This window comes from Tuber melanosporum (genome assembly GCF_000151645.1).
Source record: "Tuber melanosporum whole genome shotgun sequence assembly, scaffold_75, strain Mel28".
Classification (NCBI taxonomy): Eukaryota; Fungi; Ascomycota; class Pezizomycetes; order Pezizales; family Tuberaceae; genus Tuber; species Tuber melanosporum.
The window spans coordinates 253,824-273,714 of NW_003299123.1; the positions used below are offsets into that span (position 1 = coordinate 253,824).

The window sequence follows — 19,891 nt, forward strand, 5'->3', positions numbered from 1 at the left end:
GGGCACCCGAATATTCATGACGGGAAGACAACACATTAGGGCTGAAATTGGGAAACGTCTTTCTGGAAGAGTAGCGAGTATATCCATCACTCCCAGGAGAGATGTCATTATCAGATATCTTCATACCAGGCTAGAGGAGGACACAACCCCAGATGCAATGAACAGTAGCCTGGAGGCCGAAATCCTGAAGAAAATTCCCAAAGATATCTCTGAAACGTGAGTAGAAGGAATGACACTAGTAAAGCCGCCTTGTGTTATCAGCTAATAGCTATATAATATTATTATGTAGATTCCTATTAGTCTCGCTGGGTATCGATGCGGTCCTACAAGAAACCACCATCCACCGTAGGCGGGAAAAGCTCGGTGCAATGGCCGATGGGTTAGGATTGGGGGATGCTTATGCCGCAACGCTGGATCGGATAAGGGGACAGGGTGGGGAGAAAGGGAAGCTCGGCATGGCTGCGGTGATGTGGATTCCTCACTCGGGGCGGCCCTTGAAGGCCGATGAACTATGTCATGCCCTAGCTGTTGAAATAGGGTCACCGAATCTGAATACCGATAATGTTCCTTCAATAGGGACATTACTAGCCTGTTGTCAAGGACTTGTTGTGGTAGACAAGGAGTCTTCCACGGTTCGCTTAATCCATATTACCCTTCATGAGCACCTCCGGGATCATCCGGAGTTTTTTGGCACACCTCACTCGACAATGGCAGAAACTTGCTTAAGTTATCTAAATTCGCAGCAGGTCAAGGTCCTTTCGACAAGTCCCTCTCCCGACTTCCAAGACACACCCTTTCTTGGGTATTCTTCTCTATATTGGTGGGTACACGCAAAAAAGGACCTTTCAGATCGCGCGAAAATGCTCGCATTAAAGCTATTTAGCGACTATGATAACCACCTATCCACTAAAATCCTCTTGAGAACATGGAAGCCGCATTTATGCACTGTTGGTTTCGATAAACCCTCCCTGTTCAGTGGCCTACACTGTGCATCCGTCTTCGGGATTGCTGAGATTGTAGCTAGTTTGGTAGAGGTGGAAGGCTGCAAGATCGACCAACAAGACTGCACGGGCAATACACCTCTTATGTAGGCTACTCGGAACGGGCATGAGGGACTGGTCAAAACACTGCTCGGACGAGACGATGTCAACCCCAACCAGCCAGATAGCGACGGCCGAACGCCATTTTGGTGGGCTGCTCAGAATGGGCACGAAGGCGTGGTGAAAATGCTTCTCGGACGGGACATCAACCCCGACCAGCCTGACAACAACGGCCAAACACCACTCAGCGGCGCTGCTTACAGTGGACGCGAGGGAGTAGTGAAAATACTGCTCGAGAGACACGGCGTCAACTCTAACCAACCGGATTAAGACGGCCGAACGCCACTCCATGCTACCGCTTATAACGGGCACGAGGGAGTAGTGAAAATGCTACTCGCACTGGTCGATGCCAACCCCGACCAGCCAGATAGCGACGGCCGAACGCCATTTTGGTGGGCTGCTCAGAATGGGCACGAAGGCGTGGTGAAAATGCTTCTCGGACGGGACATCAACCCCGACCAGCCTGACAACAACGGCCAAACACCACTCAGCGGCGCTGCTTACAATGGACACCAAGGGGTGGTGAAATCACTCCTCGCGCGGGGCGAGGTTAACCCCGACCAGCCGGGCAGCGGCGGCCGAACGCCATTCTTGTGGGCCGCCCAAGACGGGTACGCAGGGCTGGTGAAAGCACTTCTCGGGTGCGACAATGTCAGCCCCGGCAAACAAGATGAGTACTGACAGACGCCACTCTATTGTGCTGCTCGGAACGGCAATGAAGGCATGGTGAAAATCCTACTTCAGCACGACGACGTCAATCCCAACAACCCCGATGCGGGCGGTGAAACACCACTCTATTGTGCCACCCAGAACGGGCACGAAGGTGTGGTGAAAACACTGCTCGGATGAGATGATTTTCACCCTGACAAACCCAATAAGCACGGGCAAACACCAATCAGTTGTGCTGTTGTGAATGGACACATAGGGCTAGTGAAAGTACTGCTCGGACGAAACGACGTCAGCCCCGACAAACCAGATCACAACGGCGAAACACCACTTCATCGTGCTGCTTGGAGTGGGCACGAGGAAGTAGTTAAAATACTCCTCGGACGGGACGACATCAGCCCTGACTCCGCGGACAAATTAAGCCGAACACCGCTCTGGTGGGCCGCTGAGCGTGGTCTTGCGGGAGTGATAGCTCTACTACAGCCCCCAGCATCTGCCGCCCTCAGCATGGCCTAAGGCTGAGGAGGCATCACCCCCCCTACCGTCTTTGGATACGAATCACTTTTGTGCCATCTCCGCAAGGACCCCAACATCCTTACAGAAATCTTTGCCCCCACCACCGCCTGCCTTCCTTCTCTCTTTTACACAAAATGCAACCAAACACGGTTCTGAAAGCACAGATTTGGGCGAGTTGGGAGCTGTTCGCTAACGTCTTGTCTATCTAGACTAATGGTAAATCTAGTGGATTATATAAAAAATAGTGAAATCATCCAATTTCTTCTATGGATCTCCGCTCTCCGTACATTTTCCAATTCCCTCGTGTATCATACTCCCCTAATAGCAGAGGGGGGTAAAACATCTCTAGGAGAAAGGGTTCCACTCTCCAGAACTTTTCAATTTCTAGTATCCTAATGCCCGAGCATGCTCTGCCATATTCTTCATAGCCTCCATGCAGTCCTATTTGACCCTCCCACACCCAACACGATGGAGCATTGTGCCCCACGAATCCATCAACCAAGAATTGCTGAAACATTTGCTAAATAACAATGAGACTATGAGTAGAGAATACCGGGCAGTATCTAGCGACCCCCAACATCCTCACCCCCGCCCAGTCTCTTCGGCTTTTTCAAGTTCCCCATTGTTCTAATTGCCGTCTTTCCTTTCCTGGTGTAGCAGTTCTGTCACAGTAACTCAGCTCAAGTATTTTCTCAGACATATCTACCACCCACCCTCCAAACCTCTCACTGAACTCCTATGTAGTTAGGTCGGGATTTTCCTGTTTTTGTTTATAATCTAGAGTTTGGCGTCGATGGGGGGGTAATCTTCCTTATATTGAGATGAGCGGGTGTCTTGCAATTTCCATCATAATATTATTATCATTTACTTTTTTCCGCTGTTTTCTTGTCGTATATCCTCCTTACGCATTTCTTCCTTCTTTTATTTTTTCTACAATTCCTTTTATTTCCCCCTCTCCCCTCAAGCGCCAACGTGAGGGCTATTTAGATACAAGTATAGGCAAGAAAATATAAATTTCAATCATTCCCGACACCAGTAAACCGCGATATAAAAGTTATTCACTAAGTCTCTAGGGTATAGTAGCAATTAGTTTCGAATCGGTTCAATGAAAGTCATTCATTCCCACATGTCACTTCCCTCCACGTGCGCGCTCGAAGGTGGCCGGGAGGTTGTCCATAGTTTTAGCCCTGCTCACCAAGGAAAATCAACCCAGTAGGAAGCCATCCAACAGCCCAACAAACTCCCATTACACGAGCGCGATACCGTTAATCACAAACTCGAAAACCCCGCCGTGCAGCCAAACCCCTCGATCATAGTCGCAGATCCAGATCACCCACGTAGCGTACGGCTTCAGACGGCAGTACTGTACCCAGCCCACGACGACGCATTCTCTGCGACCCACGCCCAGTTCTGTCTCCTTGGGTCGCTTCACCAAACTACGCTCCGACAACTATGTTATCCTTTCCCCGTCCCTTTCGACCGCCCGTGCATGCCTCAATGCCCGACACCCTTCCCCGCGCCCACAGACCCGTAGTGAGCTTTCCGAGTTTTTATCCAGCATCCCACCCTCCAACTTTCAAAAACCCATTGAACGACCCAAGCGCGCTGTACAATATAAATATAAAGCTGGGATGGATATTCCACCCCCCCCCCCCCCGTAAGGCATCCATTCCATCCAATACTCATGTCGGCGTATAATCTCCCCCCTCCGGGAAAGGGGGATCTTGCAGTTTGCATGGGCGTTGGAGTAATCCCCCAGACCGCCGTACCCCAAACACATACACTCGAAATCGTGAGAGTTGAGGACTAATCCCTGTTCTTTCTTCCAGGGTGGAAAAAAAAAAAAAAGTAAATGAAAATGAAAAAGTAAAGAAGAGACTTTCCACCACGGCCCCTCCCGCGTGTCAGCGATTTATATGATACTGCTCCGGATGGGGGAAGTGGCCCCGGCACAGCGCGGGACTATTTCCAGCTGTGTAGAGGAGTAGTTACCGTACCGGGTCCCCATCGATAACCTATCTGCGAGTCTGCACGGATTAGATGGGGGGGACCCGACCGACCCCTCAACATATATTCAATCGATCAATTAAAACTACTTGTCTGGGTGGGTGGCGACGCAGCGGGAATGGCTTGATGAGTGGGAAGATGTGCAAACGGAAGCAACCGAGGGGTCGAAGATGAATCATGCAATATCACTCACAGCTCCAAGGCGGTTCCATCCAACCATTTGCTTGTTTGGGAACAAGCGCGCTGAACGACGTCACAGGTTTTATCTTTCGAGGTGGGGATTGAAGTGTTTTACGAAGGTTGATTCTTAGAATGTGAATCAACTCGAGCCCGTGTCACGGCCGCTACTCTATACTTTAATGGAAAGTACTCATATCCTCACTCGTCAATCCACGTAAAACCGTGCGGAGTAGGAATGAATAATAAAACATTATCATTTTATATCCCGTTCATAAACGCTATTACACCATCAATGACCAAAACAGAGACCAAATCTACTCTTCCCCCCCGCTGGTACATATCCGAGATATGACAAATTAAGTAAATATATAAACCAACAGACGAAATAAAATAAACAATCCGACCTAAGGCGCAAGCGGCAACTCAAACCCCACAAGCACCCTCGAAGAATTCTGCAAAGTAGCATTGAACTGGTACAAATTCAACCTGGACCTACCACCGCAATAGATGGTGGAATTCCCGCCGCACTTCAAATTGCACAGGGCGCCAGAAGTGCTATTCTCCGATCCGGGCTGGAGCGCATCCCCGCAGCAGCACTCCTTCGAGTACTCCAGGCCGAAAAATTGGTACTGGTTGCACATGCCCCAGCACATGTCCACTGTCATATTCGCTATCGAGAGGGATTTGGACTTGAGCGCGTGGCCCTTAGTGGCTTCAGTCCAGCAGCCCTGGAGTGTGTAGTTGTTGTATTGGGTTATGTAGCGGGGCGGGCCGGTGAATGCCGCTTGTGTGGAGGTGGATGTGGAGGAAGTGGTGGTGTCGGCGCTGTTACCGATGAGGTGGTTGTGACGTCCGTGGAGTCAGTAGTAGTGTTGTCAGTGACCGTGGTTGACGTCGAGTTGGAGTTAGTGGTAATGGTGGAAGAAGTTGAAGATGTGGTAGTGTTGTCAGTAGCTGTCGTTGATGTCGAGTTGGAGTTGGTGATAATGGTGGAAGAACTCGAAGATGTGGTAGTGTTGTCAGCAGCTGTCGTTGATGTCGAGTTGGAGTTGGTGGTAATGGTAGAACTCGAAGATGTGGATCCCGTGGGGTCCGTGGTAATGCTGTCGGTGACTGTGGTTGATGTCGAGTTGGAATTGGTGGTAGTGGTAGTGGTAGTAGACGATGCCGTAGTACCAGACGACGACAAGGTCGACGAAGTGATATTAGAGGACGACAAAGATGTAGTCGTAGTAACACCTGAAGTACTTGTCGACGTGCTGTTAGTAGTGGTGGTCGACTTCGCCGTCGTCGTGGTTAAAGTAGTAGCAACCCCGTTGAACCGAAGACTATCATAATAGACTAAAAGATCACCATATCAGCCACCCTCCCCGCACCAATCAGGCCCAAACAAGTTAGCCTACTATTTATGAACGCCCCATCACCTCCACACGCCTGGCTTTTATCCGCAGTACAAGTCCAAGTGCACTTGTTAGCGCTCTCCTCGTACAAATATATCTTGTTCGGTACTCTATTTCCACACCAGCATTCCTGGTGATACTGTACTCATTGTCAGTTTCATTGCAGTGCCACGGGAATAACCACACTCATCTGTTCCGGCAAAGATATACCCTTGCCCTAAGCATGTCTGCTGACAAATACCGTTTTCGTTGTTCAGCTTCAAGTTGTTGTTCTTATCCAGCAAACGCCCTGCAACAGCGTCTTTGTAGCACCCAAGATATTTGTACCTGCTCGTACCATCTAGGAGCAATGGGCCTAATTGGCGTGATAGAATAACCCCTTGTACCAACACATTGTGAACTCCAAATGTCAGGTCATCGGTGTTTAGTGTCCAGCTCCCATTGATCGACTTGGGCCCCAGGTTTACAGGACGAACGGCTTATTGGAAAAGTACATTCCCAACGGCAGAGCCCTCGGGCGGAATTTTAAGTCCTTCGGATAACTCGCCCGTAGGATTTGTCGCTGTCAATTCCGCGCCCTCTGGAGGCTAAACACTGACGTCAGCAGTGGCAGTGCAGAGGTTACCCAGACAAGGGCAAACATACCTTACTCTTGGTAATCGTCAGAGCGCTACCACCAGTATTCCTAAGGCGGATCTGCCGAATCAACGAAACACCTGCCAATTGAGGGCCAAAGTCAATCAAATCTCCAGTACTCCATCCACCCTCCGCAGTTGAGACCTCGAGAACGGCTTTAGGTTCAAAGGTTGCGACACTATTATCGATTAGCAAATATCCCTCCCCCCCCAAAAAAAAGGATCACCTTACCCAGTGAGTAAAATGTATTGAGCACCGCCATCACTCCAAATCTGGAACACCGAGTGATAATTTCCAACCGCATATGGCTTAAAGTTCAAATTAACAGTAATTGATTGCCCTGGACCGACTGTACTGCCGACCGCGGGCAAATCCACAGCGTAAAAACCCGGCCCAACAGTATGGTTCGCTGAACCGTTTTCCGTGACATTGACCCAATTCGGATTCCCACCCTCCAAGCTCTCAATAGTCCAACCATATCCTGTAATATGCATATCCGTCGACCCAACATTCTGTACCACCATACTGCCCGGAACGCCGGCCTCCGCCGCGGCTGAGCCAATGACTATTCCGCCAAAGTCTGCCTCCACCGGGCTTATTGCCAAGAAAGGAAGCGCTGAAGCGAGGTTTCCTGATACCACAATAGGTTGGAGATTTGCAAATTTGTCGACTCCATTAGTCTATCATTTGTATTAGCAACGGCGTATAAGGAACGCCGCCACACATACCGTCATGATATTCAAAGCGCCCGAAGTAATGCCAGGCTTCACACTAGGGACGGAAGTCCCAGGTATGTCTTTGATAGTGGCATTGGTGAGATCAAAAGTAACGGGAAAACTAAACGACTGCCCTTTTACGAGTGCCCCTGTTGGTAGCGACGAGTTTGAGGCCGTGAACAACGGATTACTCAAGGTTACCCCGTCAATTTTTGTAATCGCGATGAGTGCAGTGCAATTAACTTGCAATACTCTCTTGCTCCCGATAGTCAAATCCCCAAACGATATCGGACCCGTACTATTCAATGGCAGTGCGACCGGAGACCCTTGGACCAATTATTAGCAAAAGAGAATCCCGCCTTGATCCATGTGTATTGGCACCAAGACACTGAATGTAGCCATTAGAGGTAGAAAGGTACAACCTCCCATCACCAAACGAGGGCCTCTGAAATTTCGAAACCGATGGTGTAGGAGGAAGCTGAATCCGGATCATCTTGCCATCTTAAAGCGAAGTTAACCTCCAAGTTATACAAACCACACATCGAGAAGCATACTCTCCGGGACCGCTCTATAGGCTCTCAATCCACCATCAACATCGGCAATCCACAAGATGGCCGTTCCTGCCTGTCCCTTGAAGGTGGTGATGGTAGGGACACCAACACCAACCCGCCCGGCACTGCTCTCATCAGTCTGAGCCACTTGGGTAAATGCAGCCCTCCCGTTGGCATCTTTCCCAAATTTATAAACGAGCGTTGGATATCCAACCTGTTTTCCATCAGCCAGCACTCAAAATTACCCCCATCAGATAAGGAAGTTCTAACGGGTGTCATATAAATGTATCCACCCTCAAGAGGATAAGAACCAGCCCCTCCAAATACAGATCCTCCTCCAGGCATCTGTAAAGTCTGGACCACTGCGTCTGAGCCTGCGGGGCCCATTTTAAATCCTCCGAGATTATCCAGATTGACGATATATGCTTTACCATTTTTACCCACGGTGACACCCAACCGAGCAGCGTTTGTTCCGGAGAAGGCTATACGCAGTCAGTGAATATTTCTACAAGAGTTAGTCGAACCAAACGCTCACTATTTGGATCTAGCAATGCTATGCCCCCACTCCCCAAATCACGATCCCCAGCATCCATTGACTAGCCGTCGTCAGTATTCTCAACCCATCACTCTGTGCCACAGGTGTACTCACAATGTATTCATACGGCTCGAAATAATCCTGTAACGAAAGTTTCCCCGTCGCCGGATCGATCCTCATATTTACAATCGCTTCATCCAATGTATCCAGAGGGGTTCTCCCAGAGGCAGGGATTTCCTTATTTTGATGTCCTTCCCCATTCCCAGTCACGTAGAACAGACGATTAGACGAGTCCGAAGAAATAGACATTCCGCTCATCCAGATACCAGCTCCACCTCCACCTCCCTCAAATGTCCCATCTTGCTGGGGCGCGAATGCTCCATATTCCGTAGCAAAAGTCGCCTTTACTTCTGCCGTAGTCTTATCCACTCCCACAACCCATCCGGTAAAGTTGTATTTGTCACAATGTCCGCCGAACCCAGCGTACACTATGCTATTAATTATACTCAACGACGTCCGCTGAAGGTGAGTCCCCCCATGGAAGTAGCGAGTTGGGTCATTGTCGGCAACCGATCCGTCAATCTTCTTCGGGAATCCCGGTCGGTCACTGTAAACGAGACCCACGGTTAACCGGCCCGTCCAAAGACAGAAACACAAGAGATCACTCACTTCAAATTATTAATATCCAACGCATGGATCCAATATGTGCCATTATACACCCCCCTCTCGGCTCCAGGATACGACTTTGCGTAGAAGTAAACAGTGTCAGTTGCAGGATCAATGGCCGGAGTCCCAGTAATACCGACTAAACCATCGTTAGCACACAATAACACCTCAATCATCTACAGGTACCCGTGGAAACCCAAAGAAAGGGCCGGAACGGATTCTTGGGAGCTTACTAAAGCCGCTAATATCGTTGCATCCAATGTCCGAGACCAGGAATGGGGTTGCGACCTGCTTTGATCTCAGGGTCACCCCGGTGACCTGTATCACGTGTTAGTTAACAGGATTCTTTAGACCCAAGATTTGCTCCACGCGATATGTGAAAAATCATCTCTTCACTGTGAACTTTGCCAAAACAAGTTCCTAGGGGCGATCATACAGCGTCCATAGCATAAACCCAATTCGTTTCTAAGAAATTAGTTAGCAACTGCCAGTCTGTTTATCGGATCTCCTTTCTCTCCCGCCGGATCGCATAATTACCTGAAGCAACAAAAAGGACCTGCTTACTGCCCGCCGCTTTAGGAGTATAAACCAGGGGTTTTGCATAGAACCTTTTTGAAACGTCTAATGTTAATTTAGCCCAAACAAATTGAAAGTTTGTTGATCAGGCACTGGCATACTGCTCATTTAACCCTCCTACCTCCCCTCCCATCTTGACACGCCAAAGTTGACCTAGTACGTTCAAACATGTCAGAAAATAATTCCCGAAAAAGCATTCAAATTTCCCGTACACCTAGGGGAACTGTTTCCCGGAAGGAGGAAAACCTTACCAAATGTCGCACCCTGCACAATTGCTGGATCCATGTTATGATTATCCAGATAGCCGGATTGTGCCTGATCTGCATCGCGGATACTGTCTGTCGGAGCGCCAACGCAAAGAGACACAAACATGAAAAGGACAAGGAGCAGCGGCCAGTCGCTTCTTCTGGTCCGCTGGGACCCCAACATCGTTTTCATCTCGTCCCGGCCTTCCTCTCTCTCTCCCAATTTCCCTATGTTGATACCCGTTGCTGGATGTATGAGGAACAAAGAATGGGAGGGGAATATGCCACGGCAAGCTTCGGGTCCCTGAATATGCAGTTTGAATCAAGGCGTGGAAAGCTATTGATCTTTGGAATTGAAGACTGCAAGCACGGGTGAGAAGGAAGGATCAACGCATGAAAGAGCTTCCAAGTCCGGCCTTTGGCTTTAGGTTATATATTAATGGGATTTTATTTATTCTGTTTCCTTCTCCCCAGCCAATTCTCTCATGGAGCTCGCATTGAGTGGCAATCCGCAGGGCTTCACCTTGGGCACTCCCGTTTTGGCGCTGCTTTCCCAAATAGTGATACTTTGGTAACCCGAAAACGCCACAGCCAGAGGAGAGAAACACTCTGGTGATAACAAAGGGAGAGGAAAAGGCTAGAGCCAGACCAGATGGTGCGGTCCATCGCTACCTCCAAAGCGGGAATATCCAGTCAATGCCCATATCAGCTGAAAGCCTTTGATATGTTGGCAGCCCGGGAACGTGTGCGACATTGGCCAACCTCAATTGGGACTTGGAAACACATCAGAAGCGAAATGGCCCCAGCGCAGAAATCGACTTTTGCCCTTGCTATAGCTAAATTCCGCACGTCCAACGCCTAATCGGCTCCCGAGAGTCAAGCCAAACCTCGTGACGGACGAGATGAAACACCTATTCATCGGCTGGTGGCCAACTTCCTACAAGTAGTAACTTTACAAGAGCTCATACCCTTCCCAACCCGCGAGCCACGGTATTCGAGTGGGTCCAGTAGACTATTTTGCCGAAGAGAGTTTCACTCCAGAGTTTCCCCAGTTTTTCCCAGCAGAGAGAGAGCATTGGGTAGGCTGAATGGTTGTTGGTGGACGCTGGACGCGCCGGCACTGTGCCAGGTCCTGATAAGGGAAGCACACGTGCGAAATGAGCCTTATGGACAACCAGCAACAACATACAAGTAGCACAGCATGTACAGTACAGTACAGTACAGTATATGCAAGGGCCGGTATTGTACAACGCGAGAAGGCCATCACAAACCATTGTGGCCAATTCGCGCGACAATGCAGGCACACGCGAACCCACCTCGCTCGTGACAGGAAGCTGCGGGCAACGAAAATAAAAAAATTTGCAATCACAACAACAATAAGCAGGAAATAATGGGTATGAGAGGAGTACTGTACTTGTACTCGTACGTACAGTAATTCTGATTTCCCATACGGGGGAGCAATCCAGGAAAAAGGACTCCAAGAAACGGCGGATGAGGACGAAATAAGATTCAGCGATGCCCTAGAGCGATCGGCGTCGCGTGTTCTGCCCTTTGTACTAGTACAGTAGGGGAAAAAGCTCAAGTTAAAATCAAGACACGACCTGTCACCCAGCCATACCATCCCCCATTCGGGATATCAGGCCCTCCAATCAGAGCGGCAGAAGGAAGAAAAAAATTCACTTTGAGTTACCCGCAGCTTGTTCCGCCTAGCATCCTGGACGCCCACACCGGCACTACCCGCAGTGCAAAGCTGAGGATATCCGTTCGCGCAAATGCCAGTGCGCGCGCAAGAGAGCGGAGCGCAGCACAGTACAGTACTACAACAGTACGAGTACTACAGCACGGGTGGCACTCAAATACGGTAGAGTCGATAAAGCTGGCTCTAAGTAAACTCCTCCGACGGTCAATTATCAGCCAGCTTTGGCGCTGTAGTGTGCTGTGCAGTACAGTACAGTACCGCACCCGGATACCATACTACAGTGGGCTCGTCCGCCGGCATCTCCAATGAACAACCGTTCCTATTGTGCAGCTAAGCCTGTTGACCGCAAGGAGAACAAATTACATGAACCCTTCACAACTTTCTACCCCATCAAACCGCACCAAATGTGTGAGAAATCCAACTCACCATATCGCAAAGATTCGCCAGCTCAAACCCGCCACGAGAAGAAAATATTATGTACCGGTACGACAACCGCCAAAACCGATGACCGGGATTACTATTTTCCGGAAATTACCGTTCCGCGCTCCCGACGTGAATGAACCATTGAAGCCTCGGGGGGGCAACTCCTCGTCCTGCAGCAGCCGGGGCCACCGTGGCACAGGAAAAGAGTAAAAATATCCAGAGACGCTCCTACCAGTACTTTTGAACGGAACATGGTGGCAAGGCAAGACAATTGGACGATGCCCGGCCCCCCTCTAAACGGGAAGGAAGACTGGGATCAGAGTATTGTGCGACTGTCGAGCCTCTCCTATTGTACTCGTACTCTCGGTAAAAATAACAACCGTTGGGCTCGCATTCTCATTCTCGGTGGCTTGTGTATCAGCCTAGATAGCCTTTTATGGTCTCCGGCCATAGTAGATAGATAACTTGGCCTTGAGAGGGATCAAGAGGAGGGAGAGAGGGGGTACGTCCTTCAACTCCTACGATAGTGTACATATTACAAGCAGCATCATACTTGTCAATCATATAATACCCTCAAAAGCTACCGTAGGACACAGGAACACACCTGAAAAGACAAACTTACAGAACCCAACCTTAACCTATCACCGGTACTCATATCTATCCCCTGCACCCACGCAACCCCCAACCCGCAATAGAGTTTAGGTATGATACATCTTCGTCGCCTCCCGTGCCTGTACAAGGAAGTACTGAACGGCACCCGTCCCAGGCCAGAAGTGGATACTTGGTATCGGCGCTCAGATACGCGCAGATTTTTTTACAACATATTTCGACAATCCCTATCACCGGGGGCCTCTGGCCTGGGACAAGTATCGACACCCGAGAACTCGAAGGGGGGTGCACATCTTGTACCAAAAGGTCTATACCTATACACAATACGGTACTTGAGTACCGGACTAGTACTGTACTAGAGTAACTTTACATCCTACCTTACGCCCCTCTCCCTACCTCCGGGTACTAGTACTTGAGCACTGTACGAGAACTTCCTGCCTATTATAACGCAATTCCCACCAACCCAACTTGCCTGTTCGGTGACAGACGTCCAGGAATGAGCCGAGACTGGCCTACTCGCACCCGAGTACTACGAGTATAGTACGAGTACTACGAGTATAGTACGAGTAGTACAGTCTTCACCGTCTGTTCGATCCTCTCCGGATCTGGCCTTCTTTAGCGGGATCTTGGCACAGGGGTTTTTCTTCGTGTTTCCGCTGGCACATTTGATGTCTTACCGCAAAGATCCTCAACAGCCGACAGCAATGTGGCCCCGACGAGAGAGTGCTTGTTAGGATTCCCGGCCCATCTGCAAAGAGAGTGGAAGCCCAGATGAAAAAGAACCAATGATGTTGACAGCAGAAAAACCAACGTCCAACGTTCGCTCTCGCTCTCAGTCTCCAAGGTTCTCCTCTCTTCCCCTCATTTTCCACGACGAATCCTACAGCCCTTTTAAGCACAGAATATCCATGATGAGTAAACAATCACACTGTCCACATTCCCCATGGCGAGTCCATTCACACCCCTGACAATGCCCACAAGGAAACTGGGCGTGAGGAACAGGGAGGGGTATCCGGTCAGCAAAGAGGGAAATATCAAAGTAGGGTAACAAAAAATCACCGGTATCACAACACTACTCGCAACTGATCCCTGCTCATCGCCCCCAGTTTTGTCGCAGGCTCAGTGAAGACTGCCAGCTGTAGCGCGCAAGCAGTAGTCGATGCTAGGGGGTGGCAAAATGTACTGTACTGTACAGTACAGTACTTGTATGCCAAAAAATCCATTGGTATCCGAGCCCTCATACAAACCCCCGACCCCTTATTCTCCGGTACAAGTACCTCTCGCCCGCTGTCATACGGGACTACTAAATTTTGTGCTAGCATCCAAAGTTAGGAACCGAAAACCACAGCTGAAGACGGGAAAAAAAGGAAAGAAAGAAAGAAAGAAAGAAAGAAAGAAAGAAAGAAAGAAAGAAAGAAAGAAATGACCGCCCCGCGCAAAATATAAGGTGTAGATGGCTAACACATGGCCCGAACAGAAAAGGTTGAAAATCCAAACCTCGAGCACAGCACAGCATCCACCACAGCACAAAAGAAGAAGAAACGAGAGAGTAGAGCCAGAAAAGCGACACTTTGGCCATGACGCCAAGAACACAATTCCAATCCAGCGTCTCGGATGACGATCTTGCAGAGATGAAGTTCACATATCCACCAAACATCCCACAACCAACATCGGACGGCACGATTCCAAACATACAAGAAGCCACCCTTCCTCACAATCTTTTGGTAGATCCTATCGAATAGGCGTGGGTATACAAAGTTGGAAAGCTCGCCCCAGCAACACACATCCGACCTTTGGGCCATGGCATGCTCACTGCCTGCGATAATCTACTTTTGCTCTTATTCGCTTTGCACGGTGGGCAATTTAGGCTGCTGCTATGGGACGGAAATATGGCTATATCCTTCTGCGCAATGCTCTCACTCGTGCCCTAGGCTCAGCCGGTCTTTGTCGGTTTTCACAGGATCAGTAGAGGTGACAGTTCCGCAAAGTATTTGTGGAGACGACTGTCCTGGAGATGTATGATAAGCAGCCCCTTCTCCCCCTCCTTTCCCTCCTTCCTTCCTTCCTCGTAGTCAGTGATGGTGCCGCCCGGCGAGAGAAGACGGGGAGACATCGAAGACGAAAGCAGGCACGACCGCGAAACACTTTTGAGAATACGACCTGACGACAATTGATTGCTTTCTTTCCTTCCTTCCCTCTCCCCTTTCTCTACCATGTCTGTTTTCCCCTTTACACTTGCCGCCCGGGAGCACTTGACCAGCACGCGCAAATATTCCCACGGATAGCTTGACCCTTCCATTAGCCAGGCGAAAGCAACAGAAATCTCCACCAACCCACAGTAGGCTCGCGACCCGGGACGGAATTGTGCAGCTATATGCAAATCCGAACTCTACCTCTTCTTGTTTCTTTCTACTCCACTCCCCGCTGCCGCCCCTGGGAAGAGGAAAAAGAACATTTCCTGGACCATCGACTTAAGTATCCGTGATGAGGTGGTCTGTCGTTGGAGCCTCTACGGTGTTAATGGACAATTGGTTTCCAACTTTCCGGGCGATTGGGCTGATATTACGAGACTTGAGGACAAGGCACGAGTCTCTGGGTCTGGTCTGGTCTGGTCTGGGATCGGATTGGTGTGTGGTTGGTGATGCATGGTCTAGAGAGCGCATTGTAGGGAGTGAGGTCAATGCTCTGCTAGTGGGTTTGAGTTTGGAGGCGGATGGAACGCAAAGCGTGCTTCAATCCGAGTGATCAGGTTAGGGTCAGGCGGTGTTACTAACACGCGCTGCGGTGCATATCTTGCGTAGCCTGCACAAGGTGTCTTTACACCTTGGGGACGTAACAGTGTTTCCCCACAGTAAAGTCCGCAGATACCTCTCTAATAAATGTGCCTTTCCACCAGGCTGAACCACTCCTTCAGCCGTCCCCTCCCCAAAGCCCGTAAACCACGAGTGACACCAGATGACACAATCTCAAACCTAAACCCCCGTGACCTCCAACCCGCCACCACCAAAAACGAAAAACACATTCCACAGAATATAAAACCCTCACTAAGCCCTCCGAATAACCCACCCAACCTCCTTAACCGAAACCTCCTCGCCCGCCTTCTCATCATAATCATACCAATCCTCGGCCAGATCCACCCCCTCAAACACAATCCCGCTAACCCCGTCGGCAACCCACTCGGCCGAAACCCTAAACTCCGTAAGTTCGCACCCCCGACACTCAAACTCGACAATGACCTGCTTCGTCGGCGGGGAAGCGGCCACGTACGCTTTCGGCGCGGTCTTGATTGTGGCACTCGATTCGCGCTAAAATTAAACATTAGCACGCGAGGGAGAGGAAGGAAGGAAAGAAGGAAGGAAAGGGGGGGGGGATAAACAGTGCAATTCCGGCATTTATAAACAAAATTAGCTTCGCCGCGGCTTTTGGAGAGGTCTCTTGTCGTCTATGCCGTTAGTTAGCTAGCTAGCTAGCTAGCTAAGGGGGAGGGGAGGAATACGAAGCGGTCAAAATCAACCCACTTGTCGTGCACTTCGCGACAAGACGTACATTGCACGCGGAAGGAGTAGTAGTATGGACTTTCCGGGGTGTCCACCGGGCGGAGGTTCGTTACCCTGGTTTTCACCGGCCGGTTAGTTCGCGGCATGATGATAAGTGGGTGGGGTGGTGGGGATGTATATCATACCCGGTTAGGTCCGCTGTCATTTCCAACGCAAACATGTCTTCAGTTTCCCTTGCGATGGCCGAAAGCCGGGCTGGATGTGATAAGCTCTGGAGGGGTCACAGTAATGGAACCGGTAGTTTGGTCGGTCGGTCGGTCAGTCGGTCGGTCGGGGGGATATGATATGATATGATATATGATAAGGCACAGCAAGGTAAATAAATAAAACCTTGATATGATACAAAACATTCACAGCAAGCAAGTGAAGCAGCCTTATTACCCCAGACCCGCACGTCGCAAGGGCTCATTCCCACGCCATTGATAATAAAGACCGAGAGCCAAAAAGCAGGGTAACTATCCTAAAAAAAAAAAGAAAGAAAAGAAAAGAAACCACAGATTCCCACCCCACCCACGTGATTCCCCCCCTCAAAAAAAAATTCCCCCCCATAGCCCAGCACGCAAGGCTTAGATTGAAAAACCAGACCTCACAAATAATCACTCGCCTCACTAGGCGTCAAATCATCGAAACCAAATATTAATTTAATTTCCTTTTCGTGACCCCAGCCTTGGACGCACGCGCAAGCAAGCAAGTATGATAAGCAAGCATCGCACCATGAGCAAGGCATTAACGATACACGGTGGATAACCTTCTTTTCCCCTCCCTCGCCCACTTAACTTAGCCCTTTCATTTGATGTTGTGTGAACCTTAGGCCCTGGGGTGGGGGGGGGGGGAAGACCTACTGTATGGTACTTTTTTACTTTTTACTTTCTTTCGAGTTAGCCCAAGGGGAAGGAGGAGAAATGTTAAGTGCATATCATACATACAAGGCTGAATGAAAGCGAATCGAAGTATGATGTGAAGCGTGTCCTCTTCCTCCTCCTCCGCTATTATGTGTGAAAGTGGTGGAGTCAGTAGTGTGCAGCGAAGAGAGCGGGTTTGTGTGTTTGGGAGTGTGTGCGTTAGTGTTTATTGTCCCTGATCCTTTTGTTCGTACGCGTGCTTCTTCTCACGCACAGAGTGGTGCCGCACATACTAGCACTTTTGGATGCCGCGCTGGCTGGTGGGGCGATGATATCGGCTTTAATATTGCTCCTCCTGTTTACGAGAGAAGAAAAAAAAAAAGTCCTGACGCGGGAAACAACTTCAATTTCGAGTGATTCCTAATGATTCCTTCATACACCATACATCATGCAATACCGCACACTCAGCAGAGGTGTAGTATGGGTAAGAAGAGTGCGAATACCCCCCCTCCTCTCTGCTCGTGACTTCCCACCATTTCTCGGTTATGTACAAGGGCCGCCGGTACGTATGTATGAACGGGCGGGCCTTATGCACACGTTTCGAATCCCTGATTTGCTTACCGGTATCGGGGCTGGCTGGGATGTTCGCTGTTTTATCACATCGCGCGGTGGAGATTTCTCCTGTCTATTTGCATGATCCATGATCCATCCCAGCGTTCCGCGAGCACCTGTAAAGGCTCTCCCTTGATACACTACCGGCACCTGTGTTCATTCCCCTGACTCATGAAAAACCGTCATGCAGTATTATCCCGACCGACTTACATGGTTACACAAGTTGACTATGGTACAGTAATAGGCGCCCGATAACTATAAATGTTTTCAATATAAACAAGAAAAAGAAAAAAAACAGAAAGTTTGACCGTCCAAACATTTTTCCCTCAAGGCGAAATGGAAAGGGGCGGAGGAGCACGGGCGCCAAAGATAGCAAAGATGTCCTTAAGCCCAACCCACCACCCCAGGAGGGAGGAAATGTTACATGCGGCAGGGCAATTATTTATAAAAGCGTTTTCGGTGAGGTTGTGATTGATAGAAAAAGGCCGATCTGATCGAAAAAAGCGGATACAGATGCAAAGAAACAAAAGGGTCCTCCCACGAAATAGGGCTGTCCTCCGGGATACAGCCTAAATCAGGGGTCTTCTGAATTCTAGAAGTTGGCATTTTCCCCCCAAACTCGACGTCATCGGGGTGCTCCTGAGAAGGAGAGAAAGAAAGAAAGAAGGGGGGGTGAGAGTAAAGTGTGTATCGCGGTCACAGGTCATGACCCACAAAAGGCCCTTTCCTGCTTCCACTAAATTGTATCAAGAGCCTTTGAGCGCCCTATCAGCAGATCAATGACTCAGGGAGCCAGGACAACCTTTGGAAATAGCTCCGAAAGAAAACATCTCTGTCCTCCAACCATCCTGCAGGAAGCCGTAAAGTCGACATCCCGACGATGAAATCCCAACGGATAAAAGTGCTGGCATGGCGTACCTGATGAGTCGTAACTGTAAATAAATTCCAGGTGAGGCTGAGTCCATCCGAAAATATACTCCATCGCCCGCTCATCTATCCAATCTGGCATCCATCCATGGGTCCGTGTTGTGCTCCCCAATAACGAAGACGAGGGGAAAAGTTCAAACACATCACATGAAATAAACTTCCCGAATGTCGGTTAAAGAGATGGAAGAAGGTGGACCAACCGCCAAACAAAAAAAAAAAAGACGCCTGTGAATGAGTCAACGAGATGGGCGAGCGAGAAAACTAGCTCCCCGTGTTGTAACTTTAAACGAAACCGAACGTATTAGACTCGCGCACGGTCTTATATGATTAGGGGGGGGGCAAAAGGCACCACGGCGGAGACCACGGAGCCGAATCCAGGAAATCGAACGGAGCAGCCGAAACGGAATGGAGAGCTGTCCGTATAGTGCAAAATAGCCTCTCGGAACAACCCATCCTCCTTCCCCGTAGTAGATACGTAAGTGTTTGCCACCGCAACCCAATCTCGCCGTCCGAAATACACGGGCGGAGGGGGACGAACCCAATGGCACCGAACCCGCGTTGGAATACGGCGGAAGGCCACCGGAGGCACATCAATGGGCAGACTTGAGACCGGGTGGACAAGAGGACAAAGAGAAAGGCGGTGGAAAAGACCCAAACGCGTGTCGCCTTGCTGTGACTCACGCTATATAACACAGCCTCGTTTGTTGATGTACGTAGGGTGTGCAAGCAAGCAAGCAACTATACTCGTCAGTAATGTATGGATGGAGATGAAAAAAAAAAAATACAAGTTTCGCGGGATGGTGTTGAAGGCAATGGAGGAAGCAGGGTAAAGGCGGAAAGAGAAGAAAGGAAGGGATGGTTGGGGTTTCGGGAGGTAGGCGGCTGGGGGGAATCAAGGGATGGCGCTTTTCCTTATCCAGTTGTTGTAATGTTGTCCGGGTAACTAACTGAGGTGACTCAAGCCACAATCCCGCCTCCACAGAGGATAAGCTTTTGAAATCACGTGGAATCACCAACCACCCAAGCACAGTGCAACGGTTTGAGAGCGGGGTCAAGAAAAAGAAGGCTGAAAAAAAAAAAAAAAAAAAGAGGGAGGAGGGGAGAAAGGTAAATCCAACCTCCTCTTCCATCACTCGATTCACGAAATTTTCCAGAAGATGTGATGATTTACGATATGCCTTCCGCGCCCCTCATCCAAATCATCCAAATGTTGTTCGCCTGTCACAATAAACATCGGCTTTCATAGGATCCACAAGCCCCCCCCCTCCTTCATCGCAAAAGCCTCACCATCGCAAAAGCCTCCATCATCGCGTTTCCCTACATGAGATCCACTCAATTGATAGGACCAAAAAAAAAAAAAAAAACAGGAATTGAAGAAGGCAAAGCGAATAAAATAAAAAGAAAGGAAAATGAAAATGAAAAAAATGA

The 19,891-nt window shown here is 49.5% G+C and overlaps 3 protein-coding genes; all 3 read right to left on the bottom strand.

Moving 5' to 3' along the window:
* Positions 1–4,873: 4,873 nt before the first annotated feature.
* On the bottom strand, positions 4,874–9,987 carry GSTUM_00010800001 (uncharacterized protein; the record flags this gene model as incomplete). Its single annotated transcript, XM_002841521.1, has 17 exons — positions 4,874–5,294; positions 5,884–6,013; positions 6,054–6,318; positions 6,364–6,456; positions 6,515–6,683; positions 6,737–7,185; positions 7,234–7,547; positions 7,603–7,722; positions 7,776–7,986; positions 8,043–8,254; positions 8,308–8,368; positions 8,422–8,914; positions 8,977–9,112; positions 9,207–9,291; positions 9,410–9,438; positions 9,511–9,581; positions 9,764–9,987. 17 exons carry the CDS (start codon positions 9,985–9,987, stop codon positions 4,874–4,876), a joined length of 3,483 nt encoding a protein of 1,160 aa, XP_002841567.1.
* Positions 9,988–14,703: 4,716 nt separating this feature from the next.
* On the bottom strand, positions 14,704–16,457 carry GSTUM_00010801001 (uncharacterized protein). XM_002841522.2 has 4 exons: positions 16,208–16,457; positions 16,022–16,136; positions 15,902–15,967; positions 14,704–15,830 (listed from the first exon to the last, which is right to left on the bottom strand). Exons 1-4 carry the CDS (start codon positions 16,240–16,242, stop codon positions 15,570–15,572), a joined length of 477 nt encoding a protein of 158 aa, XP_002841568.1. The 5' UTR covers positions 16,243–16,457; the 3' UTR covers positions 14,704–15,569.
* A 1,387-nt stretch (positions 16,458–17,844) lies between these two features.
* GSTUM_00010802001 (uncharacterized protein) lies at positions 17,845–19,268 on the bottom strand. XM_052355831.1 has 1 exon: positions 17,845–19,268. Exon 1 carries the CDS (start codon positions 19,052–19,054, stop codon positions 18,791–18,793), a length of 264 nt encoding a protein of 87 aa, XP_052211796.1. The 5' UTR covers positions 19,055–19,268; the 3' UTR covers positions 17,845–18,790.
* Positions 19,269–19,891: the final 623 nt, after the last annotated feature.